The sequence below is a fragment of the Coturnix japonica genome, chromosome 1, assembly GCF_001577835.2.
Source record: "Coturnix japonica isolate 7356 chromosome 1, Coturnix japonica 2.1, whole genome shotgun sequence".
Taxonomy (NCBI): Eukaryota; Metazoa; Chordata; class Aves; order Galliformes; family Phasianidae; genus Coturnix; species Coturnix japonica.
The window spans coordinates 151,015,621-151,031,475 of record NC_029516.1 but is presented as its reverse complement, the minus strand read 5'-3'; the positions used below and the strand labels follow the sequence as shown (position 1 = coordinate 151,031,475).

General features: G+C 42.7%; 1 protein-coding gene and 1 long non-coding RNA gene across 2 annotated transcripts in view; one reads left to right on the top strand and one right to left on the bottom strand.

The window, feature by feature from the left end:
* RB1 (RB transcriptional corepressor 1) overlaps positions 1-12,169 on the bottom strand; it is a 65,597-nt gene extending 53,428 nt beyond the window's left edge. The window contains exons 1-7 of the mRNA XM_015851795.2: positions 11,953-12,169; positions 11,739-11,856; positions 7,762-7,874; positions 5,543-5,677; positions 3,494-3,532; positions 2,319-2,386; positions 1,238-1,348 (exon numbers count right to left, since the gene is read on the bottom strand). Of these exons, the coding sequence (XP_015707281.1) occupies positions 1,238-1,348; positions 2,319-2,386; positions 3,494-3,532; positions 5,543-5,677; positions 7,762-7,874; positions 11,739-11,856; positions 11,953-12,047 (679 nt within the window). The 5' untranslated portion in view covers positions 12,048-12,169. The remainder of the gene's footprint in view (positions 1-1,237; positions 1,349-2,318; positions 2,387-3,493; positions 3,533-5,542; positions 5,678-7,761; positions 7,875-11,738; positions 11,857-11,952) is intronic.
* A 97-nt stretch (positions 12,170-12,266) lies between these two features.
* On the top strand, positions 12,267-15,855 carry LOC107308154. Its single transcript, XR_001552664.2, has 3 exons — positions 12,267-12,446; positions 13,183-13,289; positions 15,512-15,855. It is a non-coding gene; the product is annotated as an uncharacterized LOC107308154 (long non-coding RNA).

Genomic DNA, 15,855 nt, shown 5'->3' with positions numbered 1-15,855 from the left:
TGCTTTAAAACTGATACTCTTTATCAGAGAGCTGTTCTCAATTATAACTACATTTGCATTTGTTAACAGTTCTATGAGTAATTCTGACAAACGACACTGCTCTGGTGGTTGCATCTTAATCCCCACACTCTTAATATCACAAAGCTTGACATTGTTTAGCATAATGTGAAGCCTCCTGAATAATGGTGCTACTTGCTAAAGGAATGAAGCAGTTTGTGACAGTTTCAAGAGTACCTGTACCAAGTGAGAAATATGCTTTACAATTATGACAGCGATAAAATACACACAGCCTGTTTTTTAAATAATGAGGTGTTAGTCTTTACATTTTCCCTATGGATATTTAGCTGGAAAGCAACAGAAGAGCAGGAAGATTCAGGCTGTTAATTCCAATATCTCATTCAAATCCAACACCGGATAAACTTGTGTAGTATCAAAAACTGTTCTCTACTTCCTAGGGCTGCAAATACTATAGAGTATCAAATCCATAGATTGTGGAATAAAGTACTCAACAAAGAGCAAAAATGGAGTTCTGTCTTTCCAAGTGAAAAGTAAACAATTTCTCTGACTTTTGATTGACATTTCCCATGCTTTGAGTACAAAAGTTGGACATACAACAGTTTATGTTGAGTGGGAGTTCTACAGGTAAGATCCATTACATCTGTGTATAAAATAAGGAAGAAACATGTTCTAATAGAAAGTGAATGTATTAAATATATATATTAAAATATACACCTCTTTCTTTACCATTTTGAGCTATCACAGCAATCGTTTTTTTTAATCCATCACGTATTTCTTTTTAATGCCTGCATAGTCCAGTACCTTGCACACTTCAGTTGTCATCATATTGCTAGGAATCAGTGAAGCAAGAACCACAGCACCACCTTCTCCTTTTGTATTTCAAAGCAAACCTAAATAATAGTACTCAATCGTTGCCATCTACCCAGAACCTAAATTACTTTACTAAGCCAAGACTACTCTTCTCACAAGCTTCTGAACAACTCAAATGGAAAGGGGACATGGGAAAGAGATAGAGGAATTGAAATATGTTAAATACACTGCCACATTAAAATAACTTAATTCAAATCCATCATCATCTAAATTGAATTAAAATACTAAAAAAAGAATCAATTTCAATACACTTTGGCAGTTTAACTGCGAATGTTAGCAAGACTCCAATGGAAAGTTAACCCATTTATTTTCCACTTTGATTTAATAAACAAAAAACACAGAGTCTTACTGTATGGTTCCTTGAGCATAGCAGGAGGTGACAGTTTGATAAAATAATCTAAGACACACAGCAGCAACTGGAAGGAAATCACCAGGTCATCTTCCATTTGCAACACTTTACCTGCAAACATTTAAGAAGTTGATGTGAGATACTCAACTTTAAAGACGTTATCTGAAAAATTAAGATGTGTGAGTTTATTTAATAAAATACACTGTGATTAGTAAGGAAAACATCATACAAGATGTCTGTTCTTTAAAGCTCTCAGTAGCCCTCCCTCATACATTTTTCACTTCGCCACAGTGGAGTAGCTGTGCAAACCTCTATCAACACTTACCTCATTTCTCTGCAATTCCTCCTCACTTTTTATGACCTTAAAACTTTGCTTTGTTGAATACTTAGCAACCTTCAAATAAATAAGCTCCTAGTATACAGTCAGGAGAAATTCAAAACATGCTGACTGTACTTTCAGTCCTTCCATTGCATTCTTCCATTCATGGTTTCTGGATTACGCCTATGCTTGGATAATTCCAGTTAAAAAGATCCACTATCTCTGCTACTGAAATTGGTTTAGGATCAGCTGAGAAAAAGAGACCTGAAGAGGGCAGCAGTTAAGACATGATGCACTCCAATTAACAGGAGCAGTATAAGACGGGACTTCATGTATTACCAAAGCCAAGCTTCATCATTCAGCTTTAACTGGGACTTCGGCCTCTTCAAGGACAATCATAGTATTTAAAGAATATAATCTCACAGAATTACTTTAAAAAGATCTGCCTGTCTTTTCAGGTAGTCAGCCATATGCTAATACAGGCAAACTATAACACATATCTCAAGTGCAGAATAGCAGTGTTCCAAGTAAAAAACTCGCTGAAAAATTTATTGAAGATATTTTTACAATGGCAGCAGTATCAGCTAAAGGAATAGCTAAACTGCATAGAAATACGACTAATTAGAAAGGTCTCACAGTCAGAAAATGCTGGAGCTCTACAATGGCTGCTTGTACAAATGATGCTATTCCCACACTGTACACGTAAAACAAACTCAGTTCAACAATGCTCTTTAAAATAAATGGCGTTTAATCAAAACTCACCTTTTGCCAGCAAAAAAGTAATCCAGTAATTCTTCAGGACTAACACAGAAGTGAGTTCAGCAGAAATCCTGTAAATTGGCAAAGATTCCTCATTAAGAGTAAAACAAAACTATAATTTTCCACAAAAATGCTTCAGTCTGTGGAACTGTTTTAAACAGCATGCCATGTTCCACATATAGTTACACTTATTACTTATTTCATTCCATTCCCTACATAATAAAGACTACACATATAAAAAAAATTTAAGTCCTCTGTAAGGCCATTCAAGAATCAAGCAACATCTGCATCACCCTTAGAAAAGAAAGTGAATGCGGATAATTCACTTAAGTATTAGAAACGGTTTTTCTCTCGTGCCCTTGACTAGTGCCCTGTTCTCAAGCCACAGAATGAACTCAATCCCATTAGGGAGTTGCTAAGGCATTTTTTAATCCACGCATTTGTTGCTATGATTAGGAAGCTCGCTCTTCAAATGCTCGTTTCCACCATGCTGAGACACCAGGTGGCGATGCTTCATGCAGGAAGTGATCAAATACATCGAGACCACCTCTGCAGCTTTCATCATCTCAGTACAAAAAAGACATGGAGGTGTTGGAGCAGGTCCGAAGAAGGGCAACAAGGCTTGTGAAGGGCTTGGAGAATCAGCCCTGTGAGGAGAGGCTGAGGAAGCTGGGGCTGTTTAGTCTGTGGAAAAGGAGGCTGAGGGGAGACCTTATCGCCCTCTTCCAGTATCTGAAGGTGCTTACAGTGAGAGTGGGGCAGGTCTCTTCTCACTGGTGACAGATGACAGGATGAGGGGAAATGGCCTCATGTTGCACCAGGGTAAGTTTAGGTTGGATATCAGGAAAAACTTCTTTATAGAAAGGGTTGTGAAGCACTGCAATAGGCTCCCCAGGGAGGTGGTTGAGTCACCATCCCTGGATGTGCTTAAGAACCATTTGGATGTGGTGCTCAGGGACATGATTTAGCGGAGGGTTGTTAGTTAGGGTAGTATGGTCTGGTTGTGGTTGGACTTGATGATCTTTGAGGTCTTTTCCAACCTGAGCAATTCTATGATTCTATCTCAATGAAATCCAGAGCCCTCACTAAATCTAAATTAAACACCACATACTATAACTTACATCAATTTTAATGAATTAGAAGACCTTGAAAAACACAATTTGTAAAGTCACACTTACTCACTACTGGGTTGGTCCAGATAAATAAGGCCACAAGTCCTAGAAAATAAAAAAATAAAAAAAAAAAAAGCATTATTTTACAATACTTCTATGAAAGGAAACTATATATTATATTTTACTTCAGTGCAGTAAGAAAATACCAAAAACATTATAGAATTTTATTTTATTTCTTTAATTCTGTCTCTTGGAGAAAACAAGAACAGACCCAATGAAAGCTCTTTCAGAGCTGAAGTCATGTTATTGCAAAAGAGCTTATGTCCAAGCTCTAACAGCAGAACAACTTTAATTTGGTTTAATAACATTTGTTACTATTTTATTCCAGAAAGAATGGATGTGTGTACATTGTTACCCAGCAGCTTGTAAACCTCAGTAAAGCATGGCCACAGCTGTGCGCACTGCTCTGCAAAAAGCCAAAGGCATTTTAAAACCTTAACTTTCACCACAGTTGTCACTGTGTGCCTTGTGACAGTTGATGTTTCTTCCCTACCATTATAAATACGGCATTTCCAAACAATGAAACTTTGTTTGAAACACAAATTTCAAACCCTTCTCGTTAAAATATTCTTATTGCAATTCAACTGCAGCAGTGTAAAAACGACAGGAAAATAAAGGGCATTTTTAAATCCAGGACCGAACCACTCTCCTAGTGAAGAACTTCCCCCTAACATCCAACCTAAATCTTCCCTCTTTTAACTTAAAACCATTTCCCTGCACAGTTGGCCTCTTGACGCCTTCCCTCAGTGATGCGCTGGACAAAAAGAAGTTCTGAAGAAATAAACAAGTTCTCATTTGTTTATTCACTTTTTCAAGAGCGAGAGGAGGGACAGAAAAACAAGATGTGCCCATGTTAATAAGCAACTATGTTTTTATAGCTCAGGAAAGACTTGTAATGGATAAAAACTAAATATTTACAACTTGTGTGGAACTGAACAGCTTTAAGTCAACCCTAAACTGTACAAAAACACTGATATTACCAAGTTAATAACAATGGCCTTTGAAAAGAATAATAATTTAAATCACAATTGTGACTTGATTCTATACTCTAGTGACCCTCTCGGGGGTCATTTGGGGGTATATTTGAGTGCCTCTTTATGGTCAAGGAGAGAAAAATGCAACTCTTAGTCCAATCCCATGTGAATGAAAAATATCACAGAATTCTGAAGTAACGGCACCCACAAGGCTACTGTGTTTTTTTTAAATGATGCTTCAACACTGTTTAATGATATAAACAGGTTTTTCTACTGGAATATGTAATTTAGAATTTCATGGACTAATCATAAACTGCCTCAGAGCAGACCACATCTTGCCAATATGCATCCTATGCTAGCAAGCAGTAGCCTGTTAAAGGCACAAAAATAGACTTTTTATTATCTCTGACTTCAGGTTAAAGCACAGAGTGGCAGCTCATCAACTTGGAGTAACAGGACCCCAAACAAGTATCCACTGGAGAATCTCCTGATTTTTAAAGCTCTTTGCAGGCTGACATGAGCAAACTCAATTTACCCCCATTTAAAAGAAAAGCAAATCCCACAGTTTTGACTACATGGTCAACTGAACCACTTGGGAAGGTCTGACTTGATTACAGAGTTGTATCTGCAGTGCCCCTAGACTGAAATAAACTGTCTTCAGTTCCAGATCCAGGAGACAGAAAATCTTACTCATCCCCACCCACTTTTTTCCCCCTCCTTTCCAAAACTCTTTAGAAAGAATTGTAAGGAATTGGAGGGTAGGGTGTGGCAAAAATGGAGAGTCCATTAAATATTAGATGAGAAAACAATCCTTCTTATACTTGTAAAAAGCAAACATTCATCATGCTGCTCTTACTTCTGTTTACACTACAACAATGGGAATGTTCAACAGAGCATTGGAGTAGTTAGGAAACAGAATATAAGATGTGTTTATTCGGCGCATGTAAACAGTTCCATTTAGTTGATCTGTGAAAGCAAACAACTGAAACAGGCACTTCTCATACACAGCTTGAAAAATACAAAGCTCTAAATGTTGACACACCAAGAATTCACCATTTTGAAATGAAAATATATACACTACCTCTCAAACTTGTGATACAGTGCAAGTAAGACATCGTATTTCTTTTTCAGCCTTGATACAGTGCTATCAACTTTAGTGCTTACAGTATCCATGTTAACATCCACCTCTTTGAGAAACTGGAAAAAAGTGCACACGCTGAAAAACAAAGATGACAGATTAACATCACTCTGAAAATGACTATTCTGAAATGGCTCCGCCAAAAAAATATCACCATAAAACATTACTTCACTAGACTTCAGTGTATTTTTACTTACACTAGCAGTTACTGAAAACCTGAAATACACAACATTGATACCTCGACTCTTATCCTGACTAAGAGTTCTACATTTATAATATTTTTAATAGTCTAGGAATCACGGAATCACAGAATGACCCGGGTTGGAAGGGACCTCAAGGATCATGTAGTTCCAACCCCCCTGCCTGGCAGGGCCACCAAACATACACCTTTACTAGATCAGGTTGCCCAGGGCCCCGTCCAACCTGGTCTTGAACACCTCCAAGGACGGGGCATCCACAACCTCCCTGGGCAGCCTGTTCCAGGGCCTAGCCACTCTCCTACTAAAGAACTTCCCCCTAATATCCAACCTAAATCTTCCCTCCTTCAACTTGGATCCATTTCCCCGTGTCCTGCTATTGTCAGCCCTTTTGAAGAGTTTACTCCCCTCCTGGGTGTAGGTTCCCTTCAGGTATTGAAAGGCTGCAATGAGGTCACCCCGCAACCTTCTCTTCTCCAGGCTGAACAAACCCAACTCCCTCAGCCTGTCCTCATAGGGGAGGTGCTCCAGCCCCCTGATCATCTTCGTGTCCCTCCTCTGGACCCTTTCCAAAATCTCCATGTCTTTTTTGTACTGAGGGCTCCACACCTGGACACAGTACTCCAGATGGGGCCTCACAAGAGCAGAGTAGAGAGGGACAGTCACCTCCCTATCCCTGCTGACCACCCCTCTCCTGATGGAGCCCAGGATCCCATTTGCTTTTCGAGCTGCCAGAGCGCACTGCTGGCTCATGTTGAGTCTTTCGTCCATCAGGACCCCCAGGTCTTTCGCTGCTGAGCTGCTCTCAAGCATTAAAATGAACTACAGCTCCATCCATACTAAAGACAGACTCAGGAATTACAGTAGCAATAAATGCATTGAATTACATGGAATTTCATGTCTTACAGTGAGTGTTTGGGAGTGGAGGATAAGGATGCTGCTACTTGTTGGAAATACTACTGCACAGGGGATCAAAGCTCTCCCAGTAAACATTTAATACTGTGGTCGTCAAGAAAGCTTTTTGCTCATGATCAAAGTGAGCAGACAGATAAAAATTAAGGTGGAGGAAGCTATCAAATGTTTTGATCCTGTATAAAAATACTTATTATAAGTGGGGTTTGGTTTCTTTGTTTTCATAAAGAAGAGTAGTTCACTTAGAATTTCTTTTACTGCAGAATGAAGTGAACTTTCACATCCATTTCAGTGGCTCCAGAGGGCAAGATGACCAGTATAAATCTCTGCCAGATTGCCCTTATAAGTGCTGAAAAGCCCAGGGCTAGCAAGCAATTGAGTATTGCTAAAATCAAAGTCATCAGAGTAATAGCTTATTTTTTGAAGCCCCAAGGGAAGAAGTCTCCTTCAGAACGCAGAGTGCATTGGTTGGGTGAATGCATTCTGTACTCAAGAGGAACGCACTGAACGTCACTGAACAAATGCAATTACATTTCATGGCTGTAGAAGCAGTTCCAAGTCAGTCAAGACTGAAGAAATTAAGTCAAAACACAAGACTTGACCACTATGCTGGGAGACTACGTGAAGTAAAAGAAGCATGGGGAAGTCTAACCCCAACTGATGACTGGCAGTAAGTGAATATTCTGTTCCAAGCCTGGAATTATTATTGTGATGTGCTCCAAATCTTCCCCTACCCTCACTGACATCCTCAGTACTGTGTGTGAAGGGAATGCAAATCTTAACCCCTTGTTGCAAGATACCCAGACCTTGTTTAGTTCTTCCGCTCATGCAACACGGTCTGCAGATGTGAAGGTTTCTCCCCCCATCAGAATAAAAAAGTCCCTTGCAAGTTGATCCCTTGGCTATCACAAAGACAAGGAACACGATTATAATTGGTACAAGTTGCCCATCTCCCACATACTTATGGAATGGCTCCAGGCACGTTAAGACCACAGAAATGCACTAAGCTGCATTCACAACAGTGGAAATCTAAATTCACAAAGAAAGACCCACCTTATGCTTAAACTTTTCAGCAGCTCCGTAAAAGTGAATGTCATTTCATCCAGATCAATTGCTACAATGAAGATACAGACTCCCCATGTCTCCTTCTTCTTTTTGTTGTAAGCCTTTGAAAAAAAGAGAAAATGAGTTTTATTTTCATTATGCCATACAAGCGGGTGGTATGTAGAGAACATTAATTTGTTCACAGAATATTAGAAATGACAAATCCAGAAAGCTTCAAGCAGACATTCATCCATGACAGCCAATTACAGGGTGAAGGAAGCTGGTACAAGTTGTACATCATGGATGACAGATCAAGCGTTTCAAATCTTACCGTAGAGTGCAAAATGAATTTTACCTGTACAATTCAGTAAGGTAAAAGTAACTGTTTCCTAGTCAGGATTACTTGAGGGAAGCCACCATCTCTCTCCTTGCGCATATCTTACTGTTCATTTGCTTCTATACTATTACAGACACAAAATAATTCTGACCACAACAAGACACAGGAGATTAAGGAATGAGAAAAAGATGGATTTTCCTAGAAATAAAGCAGTCATAAGAAAAAATAATCATGGCAGACCCACTGCTTTCTCCTAAAGAGAACTAAACCCTGAACACACCCACTACCAGTGAGTCTACACAGCTCAGTCTGTAAATAAGGCATCTGGCCCTCTTTGGCAAACAATATCTTGCCATGCCCATAAACGATACAAGAACAATTCTACTAACACTGCTAATAAGCATCTTACAATTGCTCTGCTTCTTTCTGGAGATCAGTGTTCATAAGTCAATGAAGACCGTTTGGGGCCTCCTGCAAAGAGCCAAAAGCCTCATTTGTTTGTACGATAAGTTAGATAAAGAGTTATAGTCTTAGATTTATAGAATATCCCAAGTTGGTGGGGGCCCGCACGGATCGAGTCCAACCATACAGCACCATACAAACCTAATAGCTCCATACAGAACCACTCAACATCCAAACACTGAACATTGCTCAAATGCTCCTTGAACTCCAGCAGCCTGGGGCCATGCCCACCGCCCTCTGCTGCAGACCCTGTCCCCAACCCCCCAGTTCCCCCTCCCTGACACAGCTCCATGCCGTTCCTTCAGCCCTGAAAGCCCTCACACAGAGCAGAGCTCAGCGTTGCCCCATCCCAGGTTGTGGATGCCCCATCCCTGGAGGCATTCAAGGCCAGGCTGGATGTGGCTCTGGGCAGCCTGGTCTGGTGGTTGGCGACCCTGCACATAGCAGGGGGGTTGAAACTGGATGATCATTGTGGTCCTTTTCAACCCAAGCCATTCTGTGATTCTCATATTCACTGGTTACAAAATAACTACTGCAGTCCTGGATTAAAACATGAAAACAGTTTAGAGCAGTACTTGTGAAGAAATTAATGGGCATGGAAGGCTAAACTAGAAAGGACTAAGTATGGTGGTTCTAGGCCCTTCCTCAGAGGGGTTTTTTCCTTATTAGTGTAAGATAGTTAGTTAAAAGCGACTCAGGAATTCATGCGTACAAAGAGCTGACAGCAGCAGAATAGAGTAGGCCACATTTCTCAAGCAGTGCTATGAGGAACAGCAAACAACAAAGCAAAGCTTGCACCCGTGCACCGTGTGCTGCAACAAGATGGGCTGAAATCAGACTCTATGCCTCAAGGTCCTCTCCCATAAAGAGACCAATAAATAATTCCAGTATATCCATTTACTCCATCTAGAGGCTCAGAGGCATCACTGCTTCTTAACACAGATTTAGGAACAGTTACAATTAGAGTCCATTCAAGAAGCCAGTTTCCAGAGTCAACAGCTGTCAGGGTGTAAGAGTGAAAATGACTTTAGAGTATTTAGAGTATATATAAACAAGTATTTTGTTTACCTAAGTAACTTAGTTTGGTAGACAAGAAGTAAAGTCTTTTGATGACATTAGCACAGAACTTACCTATATACGCACTACCATGTTTATATGATATTTGCACTGGAGCTCACCAGATATAGGAAGAATTTAAAGCAAAAATCATATTTCTAGTCACATATCAGATATCTTCTTCCATCAGCAGTGCTGCATCTGAGGAATCAACCTTTGGGATTCTGCCTGTGAGGTTCTGAATTACAGTTTTGTTGTAAAATAGTGCAGTTAAACTCTGGTTGTCACAGCTTTAATATTCCCCACTGAAGAAGAAAAACACTACCACATTTAACAGAGTTGTAATGTTTTAAATGGCTTCTCTCCATAGGGTTAGAATTATAAGCTACAAGCTGCTCTCATACAGGCTATGAAAAGGAGAGGGCAATACTGTCTCCTTCTGCAAACCTCTCACCAGCATTCAGCTGTTCAAGGATCCACGACTCAGCTGTGATACAGAGCAGCTGCATAACCTTGACTCAAACTGCTGAGGAAACAAAGAAACCGAGAGCAGGATGAAAAGCTGCAGTGTGGACATCTCAAGGTGAGGAAGGTAAAATTACAGGACAGAAGAAAGATCATTAGTAGCTCACATTCAAAAGGGGAAGAAGAAAAGCACAACATGAAAAGGTGTAAAGCCTTAAAGGAAAAAGACAGCAAGCCAGGTTTGGTGGCTTCACAGAGGGTTCATTTCAGAGAGCAGCAGATACCAGCCTTTTTCACACTGGCTGATGCCTGCCTGGCCAGGCACCCTGAGGTATCTTAGTGGAGCACAAGCACACCCAGGCTCATAGGTCCCTGTATCCCAGCTATCTTGGTATGCACTTTCCAAAACAGTAATAATATATATAATATATATATAATCTTTTAGGGAGCTAGGAGATATGGTTTGGGGGTTTTCTGTAGGTATGGTAAAGGGAGGATGGTTGGACTAGATGATCTTATAGGTCCCTTCCAACCTTGTGGTTCTATGATTCTATGAATAAGCTTTGATTGCAGAATCTCTTTGCAGACAGCTACACGTACCCTAGGTGACAGCTAATACTAGTTATTTTTATTACCATTCACTGATTAAGGATACATCAGGTGTTCAGATCAGGCCTAAGCCCATATTCACACCCTGAGTGCCCATCCAGTTATACAGCATCTTACATTAGGGCCACGCTGCTTCTTCATTAGCCCTCCAAGTTGTCCCTCAGAGGATTGGCATTTAAGTAGAGCCTTACCCTGAATGCTCACTAGCTACTGCAAAAAGTCGTGGTGCAAAGACATGGTAACAGCTCAACTTGGGAAGAGAAGCAGCAATTAGCCAGGCTGTTAATTTGCTGGATTTCAGGCTCAAATTAATCATAGAATTATCCAGGTTGGAAAAGACCTTGAAGATCATCAAGTCCAACTGGAGCCTAACCATAGTACCCTAACTCTAACAACCCTCTGCTAAATCAATAATGAAGCCTGCATTAGTGTCAGCTACAAGCAGCAACCCCAGCACCTGCTGGAGGCACACACTTGCCAGCATCCCTATCCCAACACCTTGCTGGTCTGTCAGGAAGTCTGAGGAAAATGGACAAGATTGGGCCAAAACACAGCACAGGCCTTTTCCTACACACTGAGAGACTCTCGGATAGGCTTTATTGCACAGTGAGAGGCGGTGGGCAGCTGCGCACACACACATGGAGGTGACCTGGATAAAGATGTTCACAGGCTGCTGCTTTCACAGATCAAAGGGACCTCAAGAGGTGCCCCAATCCAACCCCCTGCCAAAGCAGGTTCCCTACTGCGGCTCACACGGAAAAGCGACCAAACGGGTCACACACACATCCAAAGTAGACACTGCAGCCTCACGGAATCACAGAATGACCCGGGTTGGAAGGGACCTCAAGGATCATGTAGTTCCAACCTTCCTGCCTGGCAGGACCACCAAACATACACCTTTACTAGATCAGGTTGCCCAGGGCCCCATCCAACCTGGCCTTGAACACCTCCAAGGACGGGGCATCCACAACCTCCCTGGGCAGCCTGTTCCAGGGCCGAACCACTCGTGCTCCGTCACTCCGCCGTCCCGCAGCCCCACAGCGGTCACCACACTCACCGGAGCCCCGTCGGCGGCCGCCAAGCTCTCGTACGTCCTCCAGGCCTTCTCCCTCACGCTGTCCGGCACCTTCAGCGCATCGCACAGAGCCACGAACTCCGCTTCCCCCACTTCCAGCCTACAAAAGCATTGCGGAACACGCTGCCACCGGCCGCTTCACGGCGGGGACGCGCGGGCCGTGTTTGCGATACCGGCGCCGTAGCGCTGCGCTTACCGGGTGCCGCCGGGCGGTGAGGCGCTGCCGCCGCCCTCGGGGCTGGTGCGCTGGCTCCTGGCGGCGCCCGCCCTGCGAAGGGGCTTGGGCGGCATAGTGACCGTTGTGCCCCCGCCGAACAAGCGGCCACCAACGGGCCCCGCTCCTTTTCGCTCCCCTCCCTTCCCTTCCCAGAGCCCAGACCGCGGGAAAATCGCGTCAAGGCCCGCACGCAACACGCCGTCACTTCCGGATCGTATAATCGTCAGCGTTATTCCGCTTCTAACATGGCTCCGTGCTGCCCTGAAGGGGTTAATTCGGATCGTACAATCATTTGAGGACCCCTAAAGGCCATTCGGTCGTGAGGTTCTCCTGGACCCCACTGCTCGAGCCTGCGTGGGTCTCTCTGAGGGATATCTCATCCCTCAGGTGTATCAGCCACACCACACAGCTGGATGGCACCCACAGACTTGCTGAGTGTGCACTCGAACCCGCTGTTGATATCATTGATGAAGGTATTAAAGGACACAGCATCATAGCATAATCCCAGTCTTCACACCGCACAAACCTGCTGCAAACCAGTTTTCTCTAACACCAAACCTTACTGGTACTGGAGAGGACCTGAGTCCTCTCTGAAATGGAACCATTCCCCCCTTGTCCTATCACTGTCTACCCTTTTACACAAGTTGGTTCCCCTCATGTTTATAATCCCTTTTTAAACACTAGAAGGCTGCTATGATGTTTCCTCACAGCCTTCTCCTGGCTGAACAAGCCCGGCTCCCTCAGCCTGTCAGAACCACATATTCACCAAGTGTGCTCATAACGTTGTGAAATAACATTGCCCTCTCCTCACAACTGGTGTTAAGAGCACAGAGGAGCTCAAAACCAGAGCAAAGCATCTCAGAAAACTTGGTCATGACCCTCCCAGCTGTCAACAAGGAGGAACACACCCTCCTGGGCAGTTCACTCACAGCTGCTTCAGCTGCTTTTGGAGCCAGGCTCTAGATCACCCTAATGATAAGCAAAGAATCTGTGTTGCTCTCATAACTCCCTGTGTGTTAACGCTTAGGGAATATTGTATCCTATTCAACAGCTGACAACCAGTGTCAGTGTAAATACTGCTTTTCTAACCTCAGTGTGCCAAGCCTGAGCTCAGGTCAATGTATGCAGCTTTTCATCAGACAAGGCACTCAGGGCTCTCTTCCATACACAGAAACAACTAAAAAATATCCTTATTACTTCACACTACAGCTTACAGAGAACCGGAAGGAGAAGAGGAGCAGCAGATGAACTACAGTAACCTCTAATCCATCCCTCGGTTACAGTGACTACACCTAAAATGCAGCAAGATCTAATGGGTATGTATGTACTTCATAAGAGAGATACATACATAAAGCTATATGTAAATTGCTGCTTTTCTTTTTTTTCCTCCCTAGATATCTAAGTGTTTTAGTCCTGTATTTAAAAACATCCCCTTTTAAGTGTAGCCTTTTGCTTTTGGATTAAAATGACAAAGGTAAGAAGAATAAAGTATTAATTATTTTTTCTCATCAGATCGGGCCATAATTTGGTTCTAAACATCTCGCTCCAACAGCTTATAGATTGCAGGTCACACACAAGCAGCCCTCTGTGCAATGTTCCCCACTCAGGCAGGCCTGAGTCATTGCTCCCAGCTGCTGAACAACCTGAAGTAATTTTGCTATTTGAATCTTTTTTTTGTTTAAAAGCGTTGCTATAGTTTCACAGTCATTGCCAATGGGAAAGTCATGCTTTCATTGCAAATGAAGCCAAGCCTTTTTATGGTGGCTCTGACTGCTCAGATGAGATAGAAGCTTGCTCCTTTTTGCCCAGTGCACAATATATGAGGTAGTTTTTGTGATAGAGTGACCTGACTTGAGTGCACCTCGCGGCCTACAAAGCCTTGCTGCTTATGTCCACATTAGCGCGGACCTCTAACACCTGTGTTACAAGTCTATTGAAACCATTTCTTCTGCAGGTGGATGAACTCAATGTATTTATGGAAACCATTGAGCGGAAGCTCCAAGTACTAATTACTGACAGATTATTAGCTTGAATACAGGTCATAGACTGTAAAATTCAGAGAGCCAGTACAAGTACCAGTGATTATGTACCAGCTCCCCACAGGTGTCCTGGTTTCAGCTAGAATGGAGCTGATTTTTCTTTCATAGTGTCTGATATGATGCTATATTTTGGAGCTCCTCTCCAGCCTTGCATATTCCAGGCCTGAAGTGATGCTTTTTTGGAGCAGCCATGAAGAGCATCCATGGACTTCAATGACAGTCCTGTGTCAAGAGAGTCTCAAGGGCACAAAAGGTTTGAATCACCTCTAGCTGGGCCAGTATGAGCCCCACTGAGTGCCTGCACAGGTAATGGCACCTAGATGCAAACCCACAAGCCAGGTGTTGCACAGATACCTCTGGTTCTCTCCCTTTGAGATCAATTTACAGAGCTTTTGTACTGATCAAGCATTTTGACCTGAGTTTGACTTGTTTTTTTTCCTCTCTTTTTACTCAGATAATTGCAGGTATCTATTTAGAGACAATAATCTCTAAACGTGTAGGGACTTGATGTATAGAATCATAGAATTACCCAGGTTGGAAAAGACCTTGAAGATCATCAAGTCCAACCGCAGCCTAACCAGAACCCTAACAACCCTCTGCTAAATCATATCCCTGAGCACCACATCCAAACGGCTCTTAAACACAACCAGGGATGGCGATTCAACCACCTCCCTGGGGAGCCTATTCCAGTTCCTAACTACCCTTTCTGTATAGAATCATAGAATTACCCAGGTTGGAAAAGAACCTGTATTGCACATTCTAAGTAAAAACTGCACCCTGGGTTGTTGTCTACTTTACAGATCTGCGCTAGCACTGAGGATCAGGGTACTAAAAAGTAAAATCCCCAAGTGATGTAATTTATTAAAAGAAGCCTTAGAGCAAGTGCAACTACATTAGAGAAACTAATTGATCCTGGTTTTCCTTGCTTGTGGAAGTTTCATCATCTTAGTACAAAACATACTCTTGCCTGCACAGCTACATGACACAGTTTTGTTACACAGGTACATACAGGACACTGTGTGCCAACATGAAGGTAAACTGCTGCTAACCCCAGGCACATCCTGTCCCTGGGACACATTGGGCATCCTGTACTGCCTCTGGAGTACAGCTCATCCTGATTGGTACTGATAATTAAATACAAATAAAGGTCAGCTGGCAAACAAACCACAACCCTATCTAGATTGCAGCCATGCAGCCCTATTCAAGTCCCCATCCCAATCCCTCCCTTCCCATCCTGCTCAGTCCCAGCTTCTGCTTCCTCTTTCAGTGTGAGAAAGTGTGCTCAGGCATGGGGAACACCCTGTCTGCAGCAAGGATGTTTCTCGTGCCTTCTCTTCCAAGATTTCCAAAGCTGACAGAAAGCACCCTGCTAAAAGCAGTATCTCGGGGCTCAGTTTCAACCAGCAACACCATACCAACTGAAAATTAGTGATTTCAGCCTTTATAGTCAACAGACATGGATGTTTATCTGAATTAAATCTACCTGTAATCTCTTGTAGCAACAAAAGCTCATCTTCCAGAGAACACAGCTCTCAGATGCGTGTCATTACAAACCATCACAGTAGTGGTTCCACTGGAAACCATTTTTGAACAACTGGATCCTGCCCTTGCTTTTTGTTGTGCACATGCAGATGTCATTGCTTCAGGTAAGCTCATAGCATCTCATTCCAACACACAACCAACCTCATGTGTTTTCTGTCATTCAGACCTTCAAGGCTTTCTCAATACCAAGACCTACCCCTGGGCTCTTCACTTCAACAAGAGAATGAAGGAAGACTTAGAGCTCCTTCTGCATGTTGCAAACCCAGGTCACACGCACCAGCAGGGAACAATAACCTTGCAC